Source organism: Megalops cyprinoides, chromosome 3 (assembly GCF_013368585.1).
Source record: "Megalops cyprinoides isolate fMegCyp1 chromosome 3, fMegCyp1.pri, whole genome shotgun sequence".
Classification (NCBI taxonomy): Eukaryota; Metazoa; Chordata; class Actinopteri; order Elopiformes; family Megalopidae; genus Megalops; species Megalops cyprinoides.
The window spans coordinates 24,203,736-24,228,805 of record NC_050585.1 but is presented as its reverse complement, the minus strand read 5'-3'; the positions used below and the strand labels follow the sequence as shown (position 1 = coordinate 24,228,805).

The window sequence follows — 25,070 nt, the reverse complement described above, 5'->3', positions numbered from 1 at the left end:
AAAAAATAAATAAATAAAGGCTGACAAACAAATAATAAATAAATAATCAAATAAGTGTTGTTCAAATATTTATTCAATGTATTTCTATATTGATATATTTATTTGTGTATTTCTATATTTATTCATATTGATGTAATATGTTAATGTGGTGGGCCATGCTAAACTGATTCCAACAAAGCATTGGTCGAGTGTGTACAGGTAAGCATAACAGCCAGGTGCAACCAACACGCTGATCCACTGTGGTCTTTGTAGCTTCCATGAACGTTCTGAATCCGCTGTCTCAAGTGCTGTGGGATGTGGTGGACCAGCTTTGTGACATTAAGTTAGTTTTGTCCATGTCTCTCAGTTCGGCAAAATCACTGATCTTACTACCAACATCATGCAGCAGTTTTTCAGCTGGCTACATACTGTATGTACTCGATGGTAGGTGTTTGAGCACAGCTAGTTTGCTAGTCAGCCCTCTGATTGGCAACCCAAATGAGAAAGCTACTTTTTCAAAATGTCACAATAACACAATATTCTGAGAGCTACCATAGATTTTCACCTTTAAGAACCCCAAAATAAAAACTGAGACAGTAGTTGGTTTTAATTTGAAGTGGTATATATGTTGACTTAAATTTTACATTAATTGCCCATTACCAGATTTAATACTGTTGTGATGAGAAGGAGGATTACTTTAGAGTACCCGTGCTTGTTCTGCTTGTCTTATATAGAAAATAGTAAAATTCCAACAACTCCTTGCCCCCTCTCTCCCATGACATGGAGAAAGATAAGTGCATACTGCTTGTGGTCATTTCAGTCACTTAAAATCTGCGGACTGTTAGCAAGTTGAAAAATAAGACAAGCTGAATGCAGTTAATGCTAATTTACATCCAAAAGATACAGGCTACTATAAGACAGTGAGATATAGCTAGCATCACTGATGTTTGTGATTATGCAATACATTCACTGTTTGCTAGAACATATGTAAGTCACCCAAAACATTGTTGATTTGTGCAACTGGTTTGCTAGTTATCTAGCCTGCAAGTTAGATCTATCATTATGAAGTTGCAAGCTAACTAAAATCAGTTGGGACTGCTGGCTGAATAGCCAGCACATACGGTTTTACCTGACTGTGCTACATTACCTTCCAGACCCACCCATGTGGATACTCATTTTTGAAAACCATAACCAGTAATTACTCAGACATACAACGTTATCAGGCAATGTTAGCACGCTAGCTAAGTTGACTTTAGCTCATTTGGTAGTTAATACTAACGCCAATACTAATACGTTAATACTAAGTTCACTAATGTGTGTAGTTTTGGCACCACGTTGGACTGTTAGTGATAAACTCACTACCAAAAGTGAATGAGTGATATGTAGCCAGCATTGATCGACTTTGTATTATTGTTATGTTCATTTTTATTTCATTAATATTTGTATATTTGTTTACTCATTTGTTTATTGACTGATTTTTAAGTAAGTCAGCTATTGTCAGTATACAATACTTATTTCTGAAAGGTTATTGAAAACAAACTTGTGTTGTCAGTAAATAATGCCGTTTTCTTCTTGTACATCAGTTCCCCTGATTTTCTCACTGGCTGTGATGTTTTCAGTTAGTGGTTCCATGCTGAGGATCCCTTCAACTTTTTCTCTTTATATGGAATGTGTTGGAAAGTATTAACTTCACACATACAGCCACTCTTGCACGCACGTTTGTAGTCAAAAGTCTGCAAGATATGTAATCTTGGATGTTAACATCAATGTTATTTAACTTTTGTTGAGTTTTGGATTGTGACAATATTAAGACCTGTTCACTGATCTGTGCACTGGAGAACTTCAACTTTAATCCTTTCTGTCATGGACTGACAAAACCTTTACAGCAATCCTTCCACAGAAAAAGTGTATTTCCCAAAAACCCTACATGTGAAACTAATCTAACTTCTGTATGTCTGTCTTTTTGTTTTTTGTTTTTTTTTTTCCTTTTTCTCCTATACCATAGGGAATTTCTGAAGACCCTGAGATCACCAATATAATATGTATTCCAAATCCCAAAGAATTCTGGATGAGTCTAGGAAAAGAAGAGAAAAACAAATGTTGGTGAACAAATTCAAAAAGTATTTTGCCACTGATGTTGTGATCCATATTCTTGTATTATTTTTTTTTTCCTTTTTCCCAAATGTGCATTTACTGATTTATGAGGGCAAACAGAAGACAGCTAACATGGGCTCTGTCAAAACTGTACTAGTCACTTCATGGCAGATGGATCTCTGTGATTGGGCTGTTACATCAGTGGGTGTCTCTACATCCAGGACAACAAAAACTTATCCTTTACAATCTGCCCTGCCTGTCCTGGTGGTTGTAGTTGGACGTGACTGTGTCAGTCTGCAGTTTCACCAGATATGATGAGAGGAGAGCTGAGAGCCAAATGTATGTTATTTTCCACTTCTTTTCATTTATGTGGTCCACTCCTCTGGCATCATGAGGTCGATACAGTCTCATTTTTAAGTCAGCTGTTAAACAGTTAATGAGCTTGACAGCAATGTTTTTGTCCATGGACATTATCATATTCATTCTTATTCTTATGCAATGCAGACAATGCGGAAATAAATGAAAGTGTTTGCAAGGAACGTGTACAGAATAGTTTTTATTTGTTGTGATGAGAAAATTATTGACTTACTGCACTAATTTTCAATAATTCAATAATCTTAAGCTGTACATGCATATAATAAGTAGTGCAAAGCAAATAGGCAAGTTGTTCACAGCAGGAGCATGTGAAATAAAGAAATAAAACTAATTTAAGGGGCACAGGAATGTCATGTATACAGTGTAGTAAGTACAGTATAGTGTATGCACTGCCCATTTAGTCAGGGAAGTGCAATGATTACCAGGTGAACCTCTCAAGCCAAGAATAAAGCATATGAGGGAAGCTAAGTTTATGAAAACTGAAACCTCTATTTTAGAGCTTTTCTGAGTTAAAATGTTATTAGATGGAACTGTAAATTACAACTTCTGTTCAGTATGTATGCCCCAGAGTAATTAAAACTTAGTTTCATTTCTTTTTTTTCACCTCACAGGAGGACATTCAGTGGTCTTGGTGAAATGTTTGCAGAAGTTTTGTCTACTTTTGCTGCACTACATGCACTACAGAGGTCTTCTAAAGGACGTGTTGCCTGTTGTGCTGAAACAGGCTCCATCTGCATTGTAATGTGATGGTAGCTGCGCTACAGTTTAACTTTGGAGCAGCTCTCAATGCAAACTGGAGAAATTCGACATCAGATATCTCAGCCATTTCATTGTAATTTCTGCTGGGATTTTACACACCAACTTGGCCGTGACACCTCAGCCAACTTGACTGCAACAAACAACAAATTGTCACCATGTTGCAAAAAGTCATGTAGTAGTTTTTAGGGATGACACAAATATGTTAGCACTTTCATAAGTGCAAACTTTGCTTTCAAATTCCAAACAATTTACAAAACAGTTTACTCTTAAAATTTCAAATGATTTATTGGTAATGAGTGCACCAGAACCTATCTATGTCTAATTGACTATAAGCTGACAAACTAGCATTTTCTATTAAACTAATACATTCATATTGTTATTTCACACCTGATTTTATTCACAATAAATATAACAATGAGGGATCTGTGTCTTTTGTCTTCACTCAATTCCAGAATGAAATTTGCCTGAGATCTCTGATTAGTCAGTGATGAATAGCTGACAATGACCACACTGTGTTTTCACTGATAATAATTTTGTTAAAACCCATCCCATATAAACAATGCTCTTTATTATGATTTGTAACTATCATTTTGCTATAACAGATTAGTGTATAGGCTACTGTTAATGCTGCTCTTGATCTAGTTGTAATAAACAGTATAGGCACTTACCATTTATCAGAAAGCAGGTATGCATGCATAGTCATATTACATTTGGACAACATAATCTCATATTTGACTGCAAGATGGCCAGTCAGTGGGTGGATTAGAAGTAGGATGACTTCACATTGTAGCCAGCAGTAAGAAAGAAAGCAGTCATAAATACATAAATGTAAATGTAAATGTAAATGTAAAGAAGATTCAAATATTTCAATGGTTAACATGTGTCCTAGGCTAGGCTTATTAGCTAGATAAGGTAGACTATATAAGATGACCAGCTAAATTACATTAGTCCAGTTGCCATTTTCACAAACACCATTTTCAGCATGCAAACCTCTTACTTGGTGATAATGTTTCACTCACTGCTTTTAATTTGAACCTAAACACAAGACACATGTTCTCTGTTTGAAACGATTACATCAAACAGAAAGAAGAAAAGTCAAACACTTAATCTACAACAGCGTTTCCCAAACCTCTCCTGGAGGACCACTTGTCCTGCATGTTTTAGATCTCTCCCTGCTCCAACACAACTTTTTATGAACTCCTGAAGCTGCTTAATAATTGGAGCAGGGAGAGATCTAAAACATGCAGGACAAGTGGTCCTCCAGGAGAGGTTTTGGAAACGCTGGGCTACAAGTTTATTAATAGTAAACATGTTACTGTCAGTCCCTCCAATTACTGTCTCCCTTCTCACCTGTTTTGTGTGAGAGTTATTTGCAATTTGCAGAGTACAAAAGCAGAAAACAAAGTTTTATTTCAGTCTGCTCTGGGGAGACTGGCTTGAGCAGACAAGTTTGCAGATTTCTTAAAACTAATTACCTCCACTAAATAAGAGTGACCTTGTTGTAGGCCTATTTTCATTGCAATGTGTAGCAGTGTTGTTGTTAGCTTTGTTATTTTAAGGTCAAATCACCAAGTGGGTAGAAATATCTGAAATTTGTTAACAAAAAACTACTTTTACATTCAAAAGCCACAAAAGCTGGGAAATTCATGACTTTACCTCTGCATTAAAATAAGCCCATGCACTGCTAAGGCTTTTCAGCAGACTGATTTTATACATGTTGTGATACTTCAGCTACATTTGGTTATGTCACACAACATGTACTCACCACTGGGCAGACTGATGGATATCTTTTGGCTTTAACCTGTGTTTGTTTATGAAAGTAACTATCATTCATACCATTTGTATCTCTGGTGTATCAATGTATCAATGCCTATGTTGCATCTGTCCACAGTCCATGAGGGTCAAGAAAGAAAAATGAAGAAGCTTGGAGGTGTTTGGCTAAGGAACATGGGATCAACAGTAGGATTTGGAATGAGTGTAGGTAGTCTGTGCTGGTGAAACCAACTTCTTCCAGTTCTTCTGTTCAAGAACAATGTTAGCTATCCGTAGATAAAATATACAGAGGAATGTATCATTTGTTTTTGTTTCATAAATTGTATAAGAAAATTCCACTGTAGATTGGGAGTTCTTACTCTTTTATGATGCACATAACAGTTAACCAATATTAATCAATTTGTAATTCAAATTGAAGTCAATCACATTTTATTTGTTATAGCACATTCATATATTTGTTATAGTACTTTTTCCAGAGGGAATTAAAAAAACAGGAAATCCAGGCAGACATGTGGGGAAAAAAAAACTGGAAAAAGGCGGTCAAGAGACTCCTGGAAAATAATAATAGAAAATATAACATGCATAACATATAAGGCATCAGTTCATCTCAACAGTTCATCAGAATAGTTACATTCCACAGCCTGTGAGGTGGACAGGGGATCAAAGTATTGCCATCAGGCGGACATTCCTGCTTAGAGTGGAAGGTGCAGCCATCATTCAGCCATCGTATTCATTGCAGATGGTTGGCATAGCTGGTAGCTGTGCTGTAGAAGCACTTGTTGCTCAGATGGGGAAGAGAGAAAGGGGGAAACGATTTTAGTGCTTAGAATGGGATGACCAATGAATTTTGATAGGTTATGAGGCATGCAAGGGGGTGGCGAGCAGAAAGGTTAGGAGCCATGGCCATCAAGGTGATTCAAGACTGTCCCACCCCATTTAGAGCAGAAACTAGATAGGGACTGTCCAACTTGAAATGGGGTGACAGCAAAGACAGTTCATAGCACATGAAATGTTCTATAGCCATGGGCCACCCTTCTCCTCAGTATCTAAATGAATGTAAGTCTTACTGTAAAGATAAGTTTTAGTCTGGTGTTAGAAAGTGAGCTTGTGCCCAATTCCAGAACACAATTAGGTAGGCTATTCCATAATAACGGAGCTGTGTGTGAAAAGGTTTTACCACCACATTGTTTTCAACTTTTGGAACCACCAGTAACCAGTAAGACATACATGCAATCACAAATTTAAATAATGTGGTAGGACTCCATTCCAACTGCCCTGGGGGCTTAGCCTAAGGTTATTGCTGTGCCTGAATTTGTCCTCAGAGTGTGAAGTCATTATGAACAATCAGATCGTGCCTTCCTCGACAACATTCTCTAGCAGCATGTATTCCAGTGGCTGACACCTCCCCACAAACCAGTCAAAAGGAAACACCATGCCATAATTCCCAGAACAGATTAGTTAAACCTTGCCTTCATTTAGCAGAGTACCTCCAAAGTTGCCTTCCATACTGGGCCAGGGACTGTCCCCTGTTGGCTTCCTTGGAAATGCTCCTCCCAGGCCATGACCTTCACCATTTCAAAGGCAACAGCAACTGTTCTTGTGCCTGCTCACAGCAGCAGCAGAGAATACAAGTGATTATTACTTCTGTGGACACAGACTGTTCCTCATATATATGCATATTGGTGAAGTGAGGAGTAAAGTCATTGAGGGTATATGTGTGATTTGAGGATGTGATGGCTCCACCAGATGGTGCCATAGAGTCCACCTGAGCAAGGAGACACCTGAAATTGACCACATCTGGATTGAGTTCCCTCATCAAGTTCCCTACTTAAGCTTCCAGTCACTGCAATGAAGTAAAGGGTGTATATGTGGGGAAAAGGATGTAGGTTGGTGAAAATTGAGAGTGTGATTTTTGTGAATTTTTGCAGACCTGTTATTCTGGAGAAGTCAATTTGTAATCTGTCTTGTACATGACTGGAGACCTGGAATGGAATCTGAACCGTGGAACTGGAATAACAACTACGAGTGAGCCTTTGCCCTTTCTGTTTGTCCCTAGTAAGTCACTGGGTGACCCAGGTCTCCAGGGAGGGGAATCTGGAAACACACACACACACACACACACACACACACACACACACACACACACACACACACATTTTTCCCAGGGGATAGACAATGAAACGGCAAATGTAAAAAAAACACTCCAGCTCATTTAAAAAGACCTACAGAGTTCATGTTATCATTACTAATTACCAACATGGTTCTGCTATAACATGCATCTTGAAATCAATCAAATAGTTGGTGCCCAAATCCCAGTCACAGAAAGAGCAAAAAACTTCATTTCAAAATCTGTATTTTCCAACATGATGGACTGTGCCTACCTGTTTAGATATAAGCACTGAAAATGACTTTCTGGCTTCAGTATTGTACAAAGGATAAACAGGTGTACTTCTGTTTGACGTATTTGTGTCCTGGCCAGCCTTACATTGCTTTCGAGGTTGGCTAACATACACATACTGTTAATCTGAGTGAATCTAGAAACACCTCTGACTTTCCTCAGGAATGACTCACTTATAGATATGATGGGTCATTGTGTATGTAGCTGTTGGATTGCTCATAAGTTAAAAAATATGACCTCAGAGGTGAATTTGAACAAAAAAATATGACCTCAGAGGTGGGTTTGAACAAGTTCCCTTGGCTGGTAAACTTGTGAGGACCAGCAATTAACTTCAGACAACACAGAATATTTCTTATTTTAATTTAACAATATAGTTACCAATGGTTCAGTTCACACTTTCACACCTTTCAGACTCCTGTAGGTGTTTGCAACAAATAGTATATGTTTGGTATTGTCTGGAAAGTATAAACTTAATGTGATTAGTCTATTTTCCTTTAGAATTAAATTGCACCATAATAATTAAAAGACTGTTCAATGTAATCAAGGTGTCATTTTACTAAGAGCACTAGTACTTTATAAAATACATCGTCACAATTTTGGTAAACCATTAAGTAATCCAATGCACAGCCCAAGGGTCTACTAAAACATTAGCTACTTGTGAGTGCTCATGACAGTACAGAATGCATCAAAGGTGATGGTACATGAACTAGGTTTTTAAATTGCAATAAAATTGCTTTAAACAATGTGCCATTATCATTTGGTGAAATATTTCAAGACCTCCTTATTGTTTATGTTTTGCTAAGCTGAATTGTAGGTCTTGGATATTTATGACCATATCATTGTTGCATACTAGTATATCATTCAGGTACTGAATATGGTGTGGAATTGTTCATTTTGAAACCAAGGTGCTCTAGATATACTTGGAGCAGTCTTTGGAACACAGTATTTTCCAGAAACCCAGAGCCAATGCTGAAGAAAGGATACTTCACTCATGTAATTAGATAGCATACAGCTAGAGAATAACTACCATAAATCTATGAATAGAACTAGCAATGAGCAAGTTAATAGTAAGGGTGAGCAGATGAGTTGAAATGTAGTAAGTAGACATGGGCAAGGAAAATATTTATCGCATAAATACAGATTGTAGTTTGGTACGTAGTAGTAAGAGAGTGAATGTAACTTAAAGCTAAAAGAGCTTTAAAAAAATGACAGTTACCCGTTGTCAGTTAGGCTTTGAGTCCTTTGTTCTCTCTCCTTGGCCACAGAGCAGGGCCCAGCAGGAAGCTGCATGAGGCTTAGTCCTTGTTGTATAAGGGCTAGAGCTGGATATCTGTCCTGGGTGCTCTGTATAGGTTTCAGCACAACATGACGGGATCCCTTGCTCTGTCCATCTCTGAACTTTGATGGACAGAGCAATCTTTGATACATGTGGGTCTCACTGGTTGGACTCAAGAGACAAGTTCTGAGTCTAGCCTAGCCTAGCTAAGGGTTCTGTTATGCTAACGTATGTTCTTTAAACGTTTTCCTACTGTAGTTCCTCACTGAACCTAGAACACTGAACAGAGGTTGGCACAGTCTAACTCTGAGTCTTCTCCTGAGGTACATAGACTTGGATTTTAGCTGTTTTGCTCAGGAGACAAAGGAAACACCATGTGGTGAGGGCTGGGTTCCTCAGTTCCACCAGTGTACAGAGAAGATGAAGATTTAGAATCTTAAATTCTAAATCTAAAATCAAAATCAAAAAATCTGTAAAAAAAAATCTCTCTATGGTTTAGAGTATCAATGTTTTAGACCAATATGACTATGGGGGGGTTAAACATGGCAAACAAACAATCCAAATGTCAGCTTCATTAAAAATCGCATTACCCAAACCTTAACAGCAGAAAGATAACAGGTGTACATTAGAACATAGAAAACCTGCAGAACACAAATATGGCTGGGATACTGCAACATTCTCAGTTGCAAAAAATCAAATGGGCATAGTTGGCTATGGTATGTCTTGGAATATATATGGTTCTGACACAATGGCAGCTCTGAAACTGGATATGTTTCTATATTCATTTAGGTCACCTCTTATAAATACACTCTCTCTGTGTACCAAGCAGTACATATGCTGAATCCAAGCAGTTTGTCCCTGACACGCGGTATCCCTGCCTTTGGACACCATCAAAACAGCATTTTGATCAATCTCAAAATAGTTTTATAGCCATGGAAGGATAAAATGGATGTTGTGCTCTCAATAGCAGAGTAAACGATGGCCATTAGTGTTCTCCTGGTGGCTTCATTAGCACTATTCATCACCTTCATAGCCATTCAGTGGGCTGTATAATTTCCTTCAAAAAGGTGTAATTACTGGTGGGGATAAATGATGCTGAAAGATATGTGGTGAGCTGCCAAGGTCAACTAAAGGAGAAATGTATGAAAGGATATTTTAGATTGCCTCTGAACTTGAAAAAATAAAACTATAGTAAAGAGCAAATGATCTTGAAACATCTGGTACCCCTTGTTTCAAGTGCAGTGAGAAAACATCCCCTTCATTACTTCGATGGGAGGTAAAAAGGCACAATGTTCTTTGAATTCCAAGGTGTCCAAGTCTAGTTATTGCCTTGCTTTATTCTAAAATCCTTTCTAAATTATAAAATATCCAGGGATGACAGTGCGGATTAGTGGAAGGTATTTAATTTCATATCCCTCTCTCTACTTGTGATAAACTACTCAAGAGATGGCCTCATCGCTCAAAAGTACTATTTGAAGAGAGGTCTCTAGTAGCCAGACTTAGTTTTTGCAGAGCTTGACAGGAAAGTCATTACCTTAAGTAGGGTTCGTCTTGCTAAGTGCTATGCAAATATGGTTTATGACCTGGAGGTAGACTTTGCAACTTTAACATGTTTTCCCATATAAATTCTCCTATTCCCACTACCTTTTTCTCTTGTCAACTAGCAGGACTCTTACAGTAACCCACAGTCACTGTAGTCTACTGCTGTAAGTCATGATGAGATATACTACTAGGATCTTCCTCTCAATGGTGTTGCAGAGGTTGGAATGTGACTTTCTCATAGTCCTTGTCACAGTGGTTAAGGATCTTTCTGAAAAAGTAAACAGTAAGACCTGAGGTCCATCAAATTCATGCAACAACACTGTGGTTTAGTGTCAGTCAGTAGGGCCTTCAGATTCTTTATAAACAACAGAAGTATCAGCCTTTCCTCACTCCCAACTCAACTCAGCACCTTGGTTCTCTCCTGCCTAGACTACTGCAACTCCCTCCTTTCTGGTCTCCATGAATATGTGATCAGACCCATGCAGCTCATCCAGGATGTTGCTCAGCTGGTCAGAAATCTCCCCATATTCTTACATGTCTCATCCTGCCTGAAGTCCCTCAACTGGCTACAGGAAACAGCTTGAATATCCCTTCATATTATCTCATATCTGCAACTGATCATCAGATCAACACTGCAGCTACTCCTTACAAGCACACTTACCTACAACCTCAGGATGCCCAGCTGTTCCTCTCCTTTACAGTTGCACATCATAGTTAGATCCACTGTCTGTTCTGGCCATGATGTGGTGTATTAATCTTCCCATATTAGTCAGAAGAGAAGAGCATAATTCACTTTCCCCTCATTTGTGTTATCTTATTGTAGGGTATGATGTATTCCTGTATTGCACTTGAGCACATTTGGAAATTTATTCAAAGTTGCATTTTCTAGTCATCACAGTGCTTATGTTCTATTATGGTGGAGGTTGCTCTGGATAAGAGCATCTGCAAAATGATTGTAATGTAATGTAAAGTGTAATGGGCTAACACATTTTGGGATGTGGTCAGTTGTGTCCTGTAGGTACTGTCTTAGATACAGTATGTTATAACATGCTATTATTAGATGCACCTTGTAGTTTTTCTTTTCGGGTCACTCCATATGAGTGGCAAAATGACTAAGTTTAAATGCTGATGTCTGATGGCAAATTTGTTTGGAGCTATCCTCTGGGGTAAATTGTAACATTTAAAAAGGAACAGGATCAGATGCGTGTTAAGCCTTGGTCAAATTTTTTTTTTAACTTGGGAATGGATTTTATCAAGCTGATCAGGTTTTGCTGCAGTTGTAGCAACACCATGATTGGATCCATGATCAGTGATTAGACAACAAATCCATTCCATTAAAGTTGACTAAAATGCTACATGAGGAATAAAGCACAAGGTCTTTGAAGCACAGACACTTGGCACAGTAATTTGTAAAGAATAAAAGATTTAGTTTTCCAATAGGCTGAAGACAGTCCTTGATTGTTGTGCTAAGCTGCACCTCATCAGTCTCCTCTGTATTTCCCACAATTCTGTGCTTTGCCTATGTCTTATTTTAGCATTCACAGTGCAGTTAAATGTAGATTTCATGGTGATTTCACCAGCTATACTGAAAATAGCATCCCAATTTTTGTTATTAGCACCTACTTTTATAGACACAATGTTACCGAAGCAGCATGGAAAGGTAAGAACATTATTGCAAGTTGAAACTGGTGTTATGACATAGAACAGGTTAATGTTTTGAAAAATCCTCGCTATATGATGCTGCCTGGTTTTATCATCATAACCTGCTGCAATTTCAGTTTTTTGTTGCTATACTGTCATTTTTCTTTTTGTCTTTCTGTGTGAATTGCATTGAGACAATAAAATTATAAATAGCATTAGATAAACCAATAAACGTGAATTTAACCATTCTGAGTGATCATCATTTCTTGGTGACATAAGTACAATGAGATCTCAGTTTATTTAGGCAAATGTTATCACATTATATTCATATGTTGTCCTTTACATTTAGACACAAACAATCATTTATGTAAATGCACCCCTCACTCTTGTTTCCTTAGTTCAATATCCTCTGACACAATCAATGCTAATTAAATAGAAAATAATATATTTTAGGGTTGTTTAATCTATGGCATTGAACATCATTTTTGTGCTATCTTGACTGCTGGACTATGATTAATTTGACTTGGAATTGTAGTTCTCCACTTTTTATAATTGTAGTACTTTTTCTACTCTTAAATTTCCCAGATGAAAATACATATCAACTTAATATTTGGAATGTAGTTTCCACAGACCATGTGCCATAACATACCGAAAAGGAATGCATGAATTCCATATCATTAGTGTTGTCCTTCATTAAAAGTCCATCATACATTTCTGAAGGATCAATCATCCTAATACTGCCATCCTTTTTGTCTTTTGGAGCACAAAAACAGTTGAGATATTTGAGAAATTTCTGTTTCTTGGGGGTGTCACAGAGTTCCTTTATGGAGTTTGGGTTTGACAATTCACAAGCATGGTCAGTTAGACTCACAGAGTCAATGTGCCAAATTTCAAATGGTACTCACTCTGGACAAAAATATATACAGCTCAAGGTCAAAGTACATTGTCTTAAAGTAATAAATTTCAGGGGTATCCTTTTCTTGAAAGTCACAGCCTCGTTAAGCAACAGTTTTGGTTCAATAAAATGACAAATGAGTGTGAAATCAAACATGAATTTAAAACATGAGTTTTATTAACAGTTTCACCTTGACCCTATCTGACATCAACAAATGTTAAAAATGTTGATCTTCAGGGCTTTGGCTCAGGTTTATGAGATGATGATGCTGTCAATGTCTACAAAATATGCCCAAATACTGTTGTTTTATGAGAACTGTGTTGTAAAGTGTTGAAATAAATACATTTCTGTATTAATACTTATTTATTTATTTCATACCTAATCCCAGCTCACATTCTCATAGTTTTCCTTTAAACATAATAAATACAATCTACTGAATGTTGTCCAATACTGTGCATGTAGAATAAGTGAGTTATGTCATAGTAGCGTGCTGTTGAAGTGCCCTTCTGCTGCTGAAGAGTTCCTCCTTTCCTGTCACCTTTGAGATGTTGTGTGGGATCTTCTTTGGAATTTATTTTCATTTCAGGTCATTCGTGGAGAGCAATAATTGAAACTAAACTAAGTTCATTTTTAATACACAGATCAGTGTATTATTATTGTAATGTTATAACTACAATCAACCATTCAATACAATCAACTACAACCATTTATAAAAGGACAACAGAAAGCATAGATTGACAGAACATCACCGTTTTTAATTATGAGAATAATAAATAATACTCAGAATCAACTGAATATTGGAAAAAAAAAGCTACTATTGATCAAGACCAGCTAATAATGAAGCCAATAACTTTGACACATGTGCATAATTGGTCAAATATGCCATAATATGGTGTTGTACCAAACAACATGTTTTGCACTGCATAAAATAACAATCCATGTATGAGCCAGTTATTACCACATACAGCAGTCAACAGGAATCTGTTATTGAGGTAAGGGGCAGGGCATGTAACCAAAACTTTGCCAATTCAATTACCTGGTGCTGTGGTGAGCAGGGTACCTACGCTGAAATGCCTCAGTAAATATTCAAATGCAATGTATGATGAGTAAAATTGTAAGATATGCAAGATTTTCTGGATAGAAGCATTGGCTAGCAACATGAATGTAGTGTAACACAGAGATCATTGTATGACCTGTACACATCCTGCCCTTGTGCCTGTTTGCCTACTATATGCACTTTTGGATGTCGCTTTGGATAAAACCGTCTGCTAAATGAATAAATGTACATGTAGATCTTCAGATCTGATGCTAGTGCAGTGATTACTATGCTTTGTTCATGGAAGAAAGACTGTGATTCAACTCAGGGACAAAGATATTCTTTGACAGTGATACTTTGGTCTTCCTGATGGAGTGAGTAAGGAGATGATAGGATACTATTTAAACAACTGCAGTACTTTTGACAATGTCTAACTGACCTGACAGATAATGCATTCAGAAATATGGTCACAAGATATAGTAACTTGAACAAACCATTTTTAAACCATGAAACATCCATGGGAACTCCATTTCCATTTACACAATTACCATTTGCATGACTGCCCCAATCAAAATCAGATTCTGCTCAGGTAAAGACCCTGTAATGAATTAAGTGGGGGGAAAAATCACATAATAGTCCAAAGAGATAACTGATCACATAATACTAGCAGCCTACTCAGATTACTCTGTCTTTGGTTGTGTGCACCTCTCACTTTCTCCTCTTGTTGCTCCACAGGGTCAGAGAATGTGTTTGTACGCCTTTACTACATTCTGCTGTTGGGAGTATGAGGGCCATCATTCCGTGCAGAACACAGAACAGGTTCTTTGAGTCCTTCCTTGGATGGCCAAGCAGGGAAGGCTACAGATAAAATAGAAATATTGTCAACAAATGTTTTAAAAATTAACAGTTATAAGAACTGTAAGTAATGTAAGTAAGAACACACCTTGCAAAATCCAAAGGCAGACTACCAATATAAGTAGAAGAGGTGTCTATGAATGGACCTGTGGGGACTTAGCTGTTGTGAGTTAGAGATATAGAATTAGTAATGAACCAAAGTACACTATGGTACACAGTATCTAAAGCCTGTAGGGTCATAGAAGAAGCATGCATGTACAACATGTCTCCGTAATCAATAACATGTAAGGAAAGATGCTCGGACCTTACATTCAATTGCTTTACCAGTTTATCAGTGTGGGTTTTAAAACTCATTCAACCAGGTTTTTCATCTAGACAAAAACAAAGGTTTGTATGCAGACACTCGTTCAAAACATTTATCATCCAAGGTTACAGTATTCAAGCCCTCAGGGATCTGTGTACAAGATCTAGTAAATACAAAACATTTAGTTTTCTCTGCACTGAGGACAAGGTTGAGCTCATAAACAGCTGCCTGTATTGAATTAAAAGCATTTTGCAGACCTTGGAAGGCCTGGGTTAAGGAAGGAGGACAACAACAAAGACTTGTATCATCAAAGCATGAATGAATTTTACCGGCAAATTTAGCACAGCTTGATCTGTATTATTACTACAAATGGGGAATAGTGCTATTTAAGATACACTATATGGCCAAAAGTATGTGGATACCTGAACATCACACCTATCTGAGCTTATTGGACATCCCATTCCAAAACCATAGACATTAATATGGAGTTGCTCCCCCCCCCCCCCCCCCCCCTTTGCAGCTATAACAGCCTCCACTCTTCTGGGAAGGCTTTCCACAAGATTTTGGAGTGTGTTTGTGGGAATTTGTGCCCATTCAGCCAAAAGAGCATTTGTGAGGTCAGGCACTGATGTTGGACGAGAAGGCCTGGCTCGCAGTCGACGTTCTAATTCATCCCAAAGGTGTTCAATGGGGTTGAGGTCAGGGCTCTGTGCATCAAACCATGTCTTTGTGGACGTTGCTTTGTGCACAGGGGCACAGTCATGCTGGAACAGGAAAGGGTTTTCCCCAAAATGTTGCCACAAAGTTGGAAGCATACAATTGTCTTAAATGTCTTTGTATGCTGTAGCATTAATGCTACCCTTCACTGGAACTAAGGGGCCTAGCCCAATCCCTGAAAAACATCCCCAGACCATTGTCCTTCCTCCACCAAACTTTACAGTAGGCACTGTGCATTCCGGTTAGGTCACTCCAGAGAATGCATTTCCAGTGGTGGCGTGCTTTGCACCACTCCAGCCATCGCTTGGCATTGCGCATAGTGATGTTGGGCTTGCGTGCAACTGCTCCACCATGGAAACCCATTTCATGAAGCTCCCAACACACAGTTCTTGTGCTGATGTTGCAGCCAGAGACAGTTTGGACCTCTGTAGTGAGTGATTCAACAGAGGATAGGCGGTTTTTACGTGCTACGCACTTCAGCACTCGGTGGCCCCACTCGTGGTCTACCGCTTCATGGCTGAGTTGTTGTTGCTCCTAGATGCTTCCACTTGACAATAATAGCACTTACAGTTGACCGGGGCGGATCTATCAGGGCAGAATTTTTTGCAAAACTGACTTGTGGCAAAGATTCATCCTATGACAGTGCTACATTTAAAGTCACTGAGCTCTCCAGTACAACCCATTCTACATCCAAGGTTTGCCTATGGAGATTGCATGGCTATGTGCTTGATTTTATGCACCTGTTAACAATCAGTGTGGTTGAAACACCTGAACTCAATAATTAGGAGGGGTGTCCACATACTTTTGGCCATACAGTGTAGATCCCTGTGGGACAACTTTGATGACCTCCATAAGCAAAGACTTGTGACCATTGACGTTTTCATTTTGCAATCTGTTTGCAAGATAAAACTAGCCTGTTGTTGCAGAACTGAGACCAATGTCCCTTTAACCTCTTAATTAAAAATATGGCCAACTGTATCAAAAGCTTTTGAGAGGTAAATAAAAACTTGTACTATGTTGTTAAATACCAATGAGACTGCAGTTTTTGACAAGTTCAGTATGAGTAAGGGGTTTGGCCATCAGATCTGCAGAAAGGTGTAAGAAAATAGGTGTAAAAGACAAGGACCAGCAGATTTTTCAGGATGAAAACCTTTCAATGCCCTTAAAACATCAGCAATAGAGATCAAGTGAAAATTAAAGGACCTGTTAATAACAGTGGGTAAAAAGCAGTCAGATGTGTATTACAAGTATCTGACATTACTTGACCTGACCATTAAAAAGATAACCAACAGATAAAAAGATTTACCATATTAACTTTCTGCCATTGGCTGGCACTCAATAACAATTTTTGAAGGAAAAGGAAGGATGAATTGGTAGAAGATGAAGATTTAAAAGTTTTCCAGAAATTAACATAACTATTCAGTATATTAGTGAGAGACTTAAAACTGATTTTGACTTCCTAACCTTCCTAAGGTTGTGCATTTATTGCACAAGTATTTAAAATGGGTCCAGTCAGAAGGAGAATGTGATTGTCTAACTTTGGCATTTCTCTGATGATTAAAATCCAGATCTTCTGAGGAAAACCAGGCCTTATCTATTTATTTTACTCTATATTTTTACTGGAGCATGCTTATTAGTAACTAGAAGAGATTGGAAACTTCAGGCAGTATTCACATAAAGCCAATTTGATGTAGGTCTCATAAAAATAAATCATGTAAAAATGCTTCTGTTCAGTGTACTTTTTTTTTAAATGAAGAATGCATGTGCGCTTTGGGTATTTTCTCTATTTCTATGGCACAATGATCACTTACATTATTTAGGAAACACTAGCTGCACAATAAGTGTATTGATAATACGATCAAAGTAGATTTGTCAGGGGATTTAGGATTGAGTTGAGTGGGGGAAATCAAATTAAGAGCAGTTGAGGGTGTTATTAACAGTTTTGAAAGGATTAGAGACTGGGGTTAGCCAATCCCAGTTCAAATCTACTAATAAGAGAAATTCAGTGTTGTTAAACTCAGCCAATAAACTAACTAAAGTGATGATGAAGTCTTTAGATCCAGATGGAGCCTTATCACACAAGTTAGATGAGTATTCTTCACAATAACAATTTTAACAGCCAAAACTCAAACTGCCTACATTTTGTTAAAGATTTACTGACTGGAAATATACTTGGGTTTCACATAGAAAAGGTGGGAGTTGCAATCTAAGTCAATCAGATAAAATGTCAGGCTTTCAGGTGGAAGAACCTAGATGCAGACCAGAAGCTGCAAAACAATCAAAAACAGTTTGAGTCAAACCCAAAAGATCCACAAAAACAGGCAGAATATCCAAAAACACGAGGCAAAGACAAATCCGAAAAACAGGTGGAGGTCATTCACAGGAGATCAAAACAGAGGGGCACAGGCAGAAATCAGAGTCCAAACAGGCAGAGCAGTCAAACTAACCAGGCAAAGTTGTTTCAATTCAACAGGCAGGAAGAGTAATCCAAGGGGCAAAGCAGAAGTCAAACACACAAGTGAACAGATAGCGGCTTACAACAAGCAGGAACAAAACAGGCTAACACACTGAGACAAACTATCAGAGAACAAAGAAAATAGAGGGGTATTTATACACAAACTAATATTTCGGGACATTCTAAAATGCTTAATGTGGCTTAATGTTACAAAACTGCGATCAAAGATCACCAAATTTCTCTCTGACATTTTCTTGTCAGAAACACCTCCTCCGGTCAAAAAATCAAAGCTGAAATCCTAGGAGTATGGTCGTTATCTCACGTTAAGCATTTTCCTCTCCATTGACGTCCATTATAAGGAAAAAGCTTAACGTGGCTTAATGTCCCAAAACAGCAATCAGTGATCACCAAATTTGTCTGACATATTACATGTCATAAACACTATCTTCTATCAAAAAAGCAAAACTGAAATCCAATGAAAGGGGTAACTATCTTGCGTTAAGCCGTTTCTTCTCCATTGACCCTCATTATAAGGAAAAAGCTTAACATAGCGTTATGGACCAAAACAGCGATGTATCAGGACTACACTTCTCTAACACGTTTCTGATCATGACCACGTTCAAGAACCAATACGACGACACTATGGGTTTAATATACACACTAACATTTTCATTGAAGTTTTCCCCATAGGAACCCATCATAAAGACACTGCTTGCGGCTGGCCTACAGTTGACCTATTGAGAATAGCTTAACCCAAATATTCATGTTTTGTCAGGGCTCCGCCCCCTTAAGCCGCAGTGTTTTTGTTTTCCCTGTCCTTGTGCTTTTGTTTTCCTTGTGTTCCTGCCCCGCCCGGCTCCCCGCCGGGTCCCCGCCCACCTGATTCCCTTATTGCCTGCACCTGCCTGCCTGCTCACCTGCCTCCCATCTCCTCGTTACCTCAGCCCTATATCTTCCCTACGTGTCTCTGTCTCGTTGCTAGTTCGTTGCAGTGAGTTTGTCCTGTCTCGTTCCCGCTCTAGTAACCTGAAGCCTGATCACTGTTTTGGAATCCTGCCTGTTTTTTCGACTTCGTCCTTCGCCTGCCGTTTTGGTCCCGTCTGCCTGTTCTGCCCTCCTGGTTACCGACTCTGCCTACACCGACTCCCGATCCTGGATCTGCCCCCGGACTGCCTTCCCGTGTTTTTGAACCCTGCCTGCCCCTGTACTACGAACTGCCTAACGATTGTCATTAAACGCTTGGTTTTGTTTACCCGGTGGTCCGCGCTTGTGTCCCGATCCCTGTTCCTGACAGAACGAACTAGCCAAATGGACCCAGCGGACCTACCTCAGCTGAGGACGGCCCTAGAGCTCCAGGGTGCTCTATTGGGCGGACACCAGAACCAGCTGGATTCCATCGGCCGGTCCCTGGAGGGTTTCGCCACCAGCCTCGCTGAGGTCTCTGCGCGGCTGCACCAATTGCAGCTCGGCCAAGAGAGCCGACCTTTTCCGCCAGCGGCTGTCTACCCACCGGCTCCGCCAGCGCCTCCCGGCCGGGAGCCTCGGCTGCCACCCCCCGAGTCGTATGCGGGGGACCCGGGAACCTGCCGCTCGTTTCTCTCGCAGTGTTCCCTGATATTCGAGCTGCAACCCTCCACCTTCCCCACAGACCGGGCGAGGATCGCCTACGTCATTACCTTGCTGACCGGACGAGCGAGGGAGTGGGGTACTGCTGTCTGGGACGCCGGCGCTCCCTTCTGCAACTCATATGCCGGATTCGCCGATGAGATGAGAAGGGTGTTTGACCGTTCCAGGCAGGGCCGCGAGGCAGCTAGAGAAATGCTGCAGATTCGCCAGGGACGTCGCTCGGTGTCGGACTACGCGATTGACTTCCGCACCCTGGCTGCCACCAGCGGGTGGAACGCGGAGGCCCAGTTGGACGCCTTCCTTCACGGTCTCGCGGAGTCCATCAAGGACGAGCTGGCTACTCGGGAGCTGCCGGCCAGCTTCGAGGCCTTGGTGGACCTGGCCATCCGCGTAGACCAGCGCCTTTCGCAGAGACGCAGGGAGAGAGCGTCCAGCAGCCTGCCCGGTTCCGTCCGTGAACAACCCCTCCCGATGCCGGCCAGAAGCCCTGCACCACCATCCCCGGGAACCTCCGAACCGATGCAGGTCGACCGCACCCGCCTGTCTCCCGCGGAGCGACAACGGCGAATCAGCACCCAGTCCTGCCTATACTGCGGGCAGCCCGGCCACTTTGTGGCGAACTGCCCGGCCAAGGGCCAGCGGTCACCCGCAGCGGGGGGATTGCAGGTGAGTGTAACCCCCCTGCGTCACTCCCCCCAGACCCTTCCTCTATTTTCAGCCACCCTGCTCGTCGGAGGTCAGAGCCACGCTGTCTCCGTCCTGATTGACTCCGGGGCGGATGGCAGTTTTATCGACGCCAACCTGGCAACCCAGCTGCGCCTGCCCCGCGTTCCCCTGCACTCGCCGTTGGAAGCCCACGCGATCACCGGGGCTCCCCTGGTTCGCGTGACCCACGCCACTCCCCCGGTCGACTTCCTCGTCTCGGGCAACCACCGCGAGGAGATTGTTCTCAACGTCATCCGCTCCCCGCAAGCCGCCGTGGTCCTGGGTCGCCCCTGGTTGGCGCGACACAACCCCCACATCGACTGGGAGGGCAACCGAATCCTGGGCTGGAGCCCCTTTTGCCACTCCCACTGCCTTCGGGATGCCGTTACCCCGGTGTCGTCGATCGCTTCCGCTCCCGAGGACTTCCCGGACCTGTCGGCGCTGCCGCCCGAATACACGGACCTGAAACTTGTCTTCAGCAAGTCCCGCGCCACCTCGTTGCCTCCTCATCGCCCGTATGATTGCGCCATCGACCTGCTGCCCGGCTCGTCCCCCCCTCGGGGGCGACTGTTTTCTTTATCGCCACCAGAGACCGAGGCCATGAATAAATACATCCGGGAGTCTCTCGCGGCCGGTCTCATTCGCCCCTCCTCCTCTCCTGCGGGGGCCGGATTCTTCTTCGTAGGGAAGAAGGACGGCTCCCTCCGTCCCTGCATCGATTACCGGGGCCTCAACGCCATCACCATCAAGAACCGCTACCCCCTGCCTCTTCTGTCGTCCGCCTTCGAGTCGCTACAGGGCGCTACCGTCTTCACGAGACTCGACCTCCGTAATGCCTACCACCTGGTCAGGATCCGCGAGGGGGACGAGTGGAAGACGGCGTTCAACACCCCCTCGGGGCACTATGAATATCTGGTCATGCCGTTCGGTCTGACGAATTCCCCAGCCGTGTTCCAGTCCTTGGTGAACGACGTCCTCCGAGATATGCTCAACCAGTTTGTGTTCGTGTACCTCGACGATATCCTGATCTTCTCTCGCTCCCTGCCTGAGCATGTACAGCACGTCCGCCGCGTTCTGCAGCGCCTGCTCGAAAATCACCTGTACGTGAAAGCGGAGAAGTGCGCCTTCCATCAGCACACCACTTCCTTCCTGGGTTTCGTGATCACGGCTGGAAGTATCCGCATGGACCGGCAGAAGGTCCGCGCTGTCGAGGAGTGGCCTCGCCCCACCTCCCGCAGGGAGCTGCAGCGATTCCTGGGTTTCGCGAACTTCTACCGTCGCTTCATTCGCAACTACGGCACGGTAGCGGCTCCCCTCACCGCCCTGACATCTGTCAGCAGAGCGTTCACCTGGGCTCCGGCTGCCGAGGAGGCATTCCGCAACTTGAAGGCTCGTTTTACCTCGGCGCCTGTCCTCACCCAGCCCGATCCCGCTCGTCAGTACGTGGTGGAGGTGGATGCTTCGGACGTGGGAGTGGGGGCGATCCTGTCTCAGCGATCGGCCGCCGACAACAAGCTCCACCCCTGCGCCTACTTTTCTCACCGCCTTACGCCCACCGAGCGTAACTACGACATCGGCGACCGGGAGCTGCTAGCCATCAAGCTGGCGCTCGAGGAGTGGAGGCACTGGCTGGAGGGGGCGAGTGTTCCATTCTTGGTGTGGACTGATCACAAGAACCTCGAGTACGTCCGATCAGCCAAACGCCTCAATCCCCGACAAGCCCGCTGGTCTCTCTTCTTCTCCCGTTTTAATTTCACACTGTCATATTGACCAGGCTCTAAGAACGGTAAACCTGACGCCCTCTCGCGCCAGCACGCCCCTGCCGAGGACTCCCAGGAACCCAGCACAGTCCTGCCTGCCCGATGCGTTGTCGCAGCGGCGCTGTGGGACGTCGAGACCGCCGTCCGCACCGCCCTCCAGAACGAACCGGGCCCCAGCTCCTGTCCCCCTAACCGCCTGTTTGTTCCCCAGTCTGTCCGTTCGCAGGTTCTGCAGTGGGGGCATTCATCGAGGCTCGCGGGCCACCCCGGAGCCCGGCGCACAGCGGCGTTCATCGGCCAGCGGTTTTGGTGGCCCACAATGACGGAGGACATCCGGAAGTTCACCGCCGCCTGCTCGGTCTGCGCCCAGAGCAAGACCTCCACCCGACCCCCCGCCGGTCTGCTGCAACCCTTGCCTGTTCCCAGACGGCCCTGGTCCCACATCGCCCTGGACTTCGTCACCGGTCTGCCACCATCTGACGGTAACACCGCTATCCTCACCGTCGTGGACCGGTTTTCTAAAGCTGTGCACTTCGTCCCCTTATCCAAACTGCCCTCCGCCAGGGAGACCGCTCAGCTACTCATCAGCCAGGTATTCCGGCTGCACGGTCTACCCTCTGACGTGGTGTCCGACCGAGGACCCCAATTTACGTCCAACTTTTGGAAGGCATTTTGCAGGTTACTGGGGGCCACCGTCAGTCTGTCTTCTGGTTTTCACCCCCAGTCCAACGGCCAGACCGAACGGGCCAACCAGCAGCTGGAGACGGTACTACGGTGTTTGACGTCTCGGGAGCCGTCGGCGTGGAGCCAGCACCTTCCCTGGGTCGAATACGCCGTCAACTCCCTCCCCTCTGCTTCCACGGGGCTGTCGCCCTTCCAGTGCTGTGTGGGCTATCAACCTCCCCTATTCCCGGCCCAGGAGGAGGAGGTGGGGGTCCCCTCAGCAACGGCGTTTGTGCAGCGCTGCCGTCGCACCTGGAGACGCGCGCGCACCACTCTGCTCCGCTCCTCGGCTCGGGCTAAGCGGTTTGCTGACCGCCACCGCTCCCAGGCACCCCGCTATCGCCAGGGTCAGCGGGTGTGGCTCTCCACTCGGGACCTCCCCCTCAAGGTAGACTCCCGCAAGCTGGCTCCCCGCTTCATCGGTCCTTTTCCCATCGTCAAGGTGATCAGCCCCACGGCGGTCCGGCTTAAGCTCCCGCTCTCTCTTCGCCGTGTCCACCCCACCTTCCACGTCTCCAAGGTTAAGCCCGTCGCCCGCAGTCCTCTCTGCCCTGTTCCCCGGGCTCCTCCGCCGCCCCGCCTGATCGACGGAGCGGTGGCTCACACCGTGCGCCGCCAGCTTAAGGTTCGGCGTCGGGGGCGCGGTCGGCAGTATCTGGTGGACTGGGAGGGTTACGGTCCCGAGGAGCGGAGCTGGGTTCCTGCTAGGGACATCCTGGACCCGTCCCTGATCCGGGACTTCCACCGCCGACACCCTGGCGAACCCGCTGTGACGCCCGGTGGCGTCCGTAGGGGGGGGGTACTGTCAGGGCTCCGCCCCCTTAAGCCGCAGTGTTTTTGTTTTCCCTGTCCTTGTGCTTTTGTTTTCCTTGTGTTCCTGCCCTGCCCGGCTCCCCGCCGGGTCCCCGCCCACCTGATTCCCTTATTGCCTGCACCTGCCTGCCTGCTCACCTGCCTCCCATCTCCTCGTTACCTCAGCCCTATATCTTCCCTACGTGTCTCTGTCTCGTTGCTAGTTCGTTGCAGTGAGTTTGTCCTGTCTCGTTCCCGCTCTAGTAACTCTAGTAGCCTGATCGCTGTTTTGGAATCCTGCCTGTTTTTTCGACTTCGTCCTTCGCCTGCCGTTTTGGTCCCGTCTGCCTGTTCTGCCCTCCTGGTTACCGACTCTGCCTACACCGACTCCCGATCCTGGATCTGCCCCCGGACTGCCTTCCCGTGTTTTTGAACCCTGCCTGCCCCTGTACTACGAACTGCCTAACGATTGTCATTAAACGCTTGGTTTCGTTTACCCGGTGGTCCGCGCTTGTGTCCCGATCCCCGTTCCTGACAATGTTTAACCTCTTATGACATCACTTGAGCTAAAGCCTACACTGGGGTGGTGATCTGCAATGTGTATGATCAGCAATGTGTAGGCCTACTGTTGCAATAAGGAACATTAAGGCTTTTCTGCCATTATAAGAAACAAGCTTAGCGTGGCTTAATGTACCTAAACATTGATCAAAGACAACCACATTTCTCTCACACATCTCTTGTCATAAACAGTTTCACATACCAAAAAATCAAAACCGAACTCCAAGGAATATGGTCGTTATCTTATGTTAAGCCTTTTCCTTATGCTCGGTACTTAATAAAGTCGGTGCATCACAGTTTGTTGTTTGTTTTATAGCTACTTTTTCAGTGTGCTGCAAGCTAACTTTAGCTGCAAGTTAGTTAGCTAATTGATACACCTAGTTAGCAAGCTAATTTCTACTTCATTAGAAATTGAATAAAGCACAATAAATTCCAAATGTTAATAAATGTTCACGCTATTACGAAGTTAGCTAGCTAATTGATACACCTAGTTAGCAAGCTAATTTCTACTTTGTTAGAAATTGAATAAAGCACAATAAATTCCAAATGTTAATAAATGTTCACGCTATTACGATCATACAATCCAAAAATGGTCTATAATTTAATTCTGTCAGACACAATTGTATCGTCTTTTAAATGTAATATTTGGCGGAAAAGCTGGCGCAATAATGCGCCAATCTCCATCAGAGACATTATATAGGATGTTAGCTTGGTACCTAATATTACTCATCGTGTAGATTTGCCCCGTTTGTGTGCTATGTAGCTATAATTGTGACAGTAGAGTGGGCTGTGGGCATTCATTTTTCG

The 25,070-nt window shown here is 43.2% G+C and overlaps 1 protein-coding gene across 1 annotated transcript in view; it reads left to right on the top strand.

The window, feature by feature from the left end:
* The window catches only part of LOC118774434 (palmitoyltransferase ZDHHC15B-like), a 30,948-nt gene extending 16,392 nt beyond the window's left edge, over window positions 1–14,556 (top strand). Inside the window, exon 11 of the mRNA XM_036523781.1 lies at window positions 14,504–14,556. Within this exon, the coding sequence (XP_036379674.1) occupies window positions 14,504–14,556 (53 nt within the window). The remainder of the gene's footprint in view (window positions 1–14,503) is intronic.
* Window positions 14,557–25,070: the final 10,514 nt, after the last annotated feature.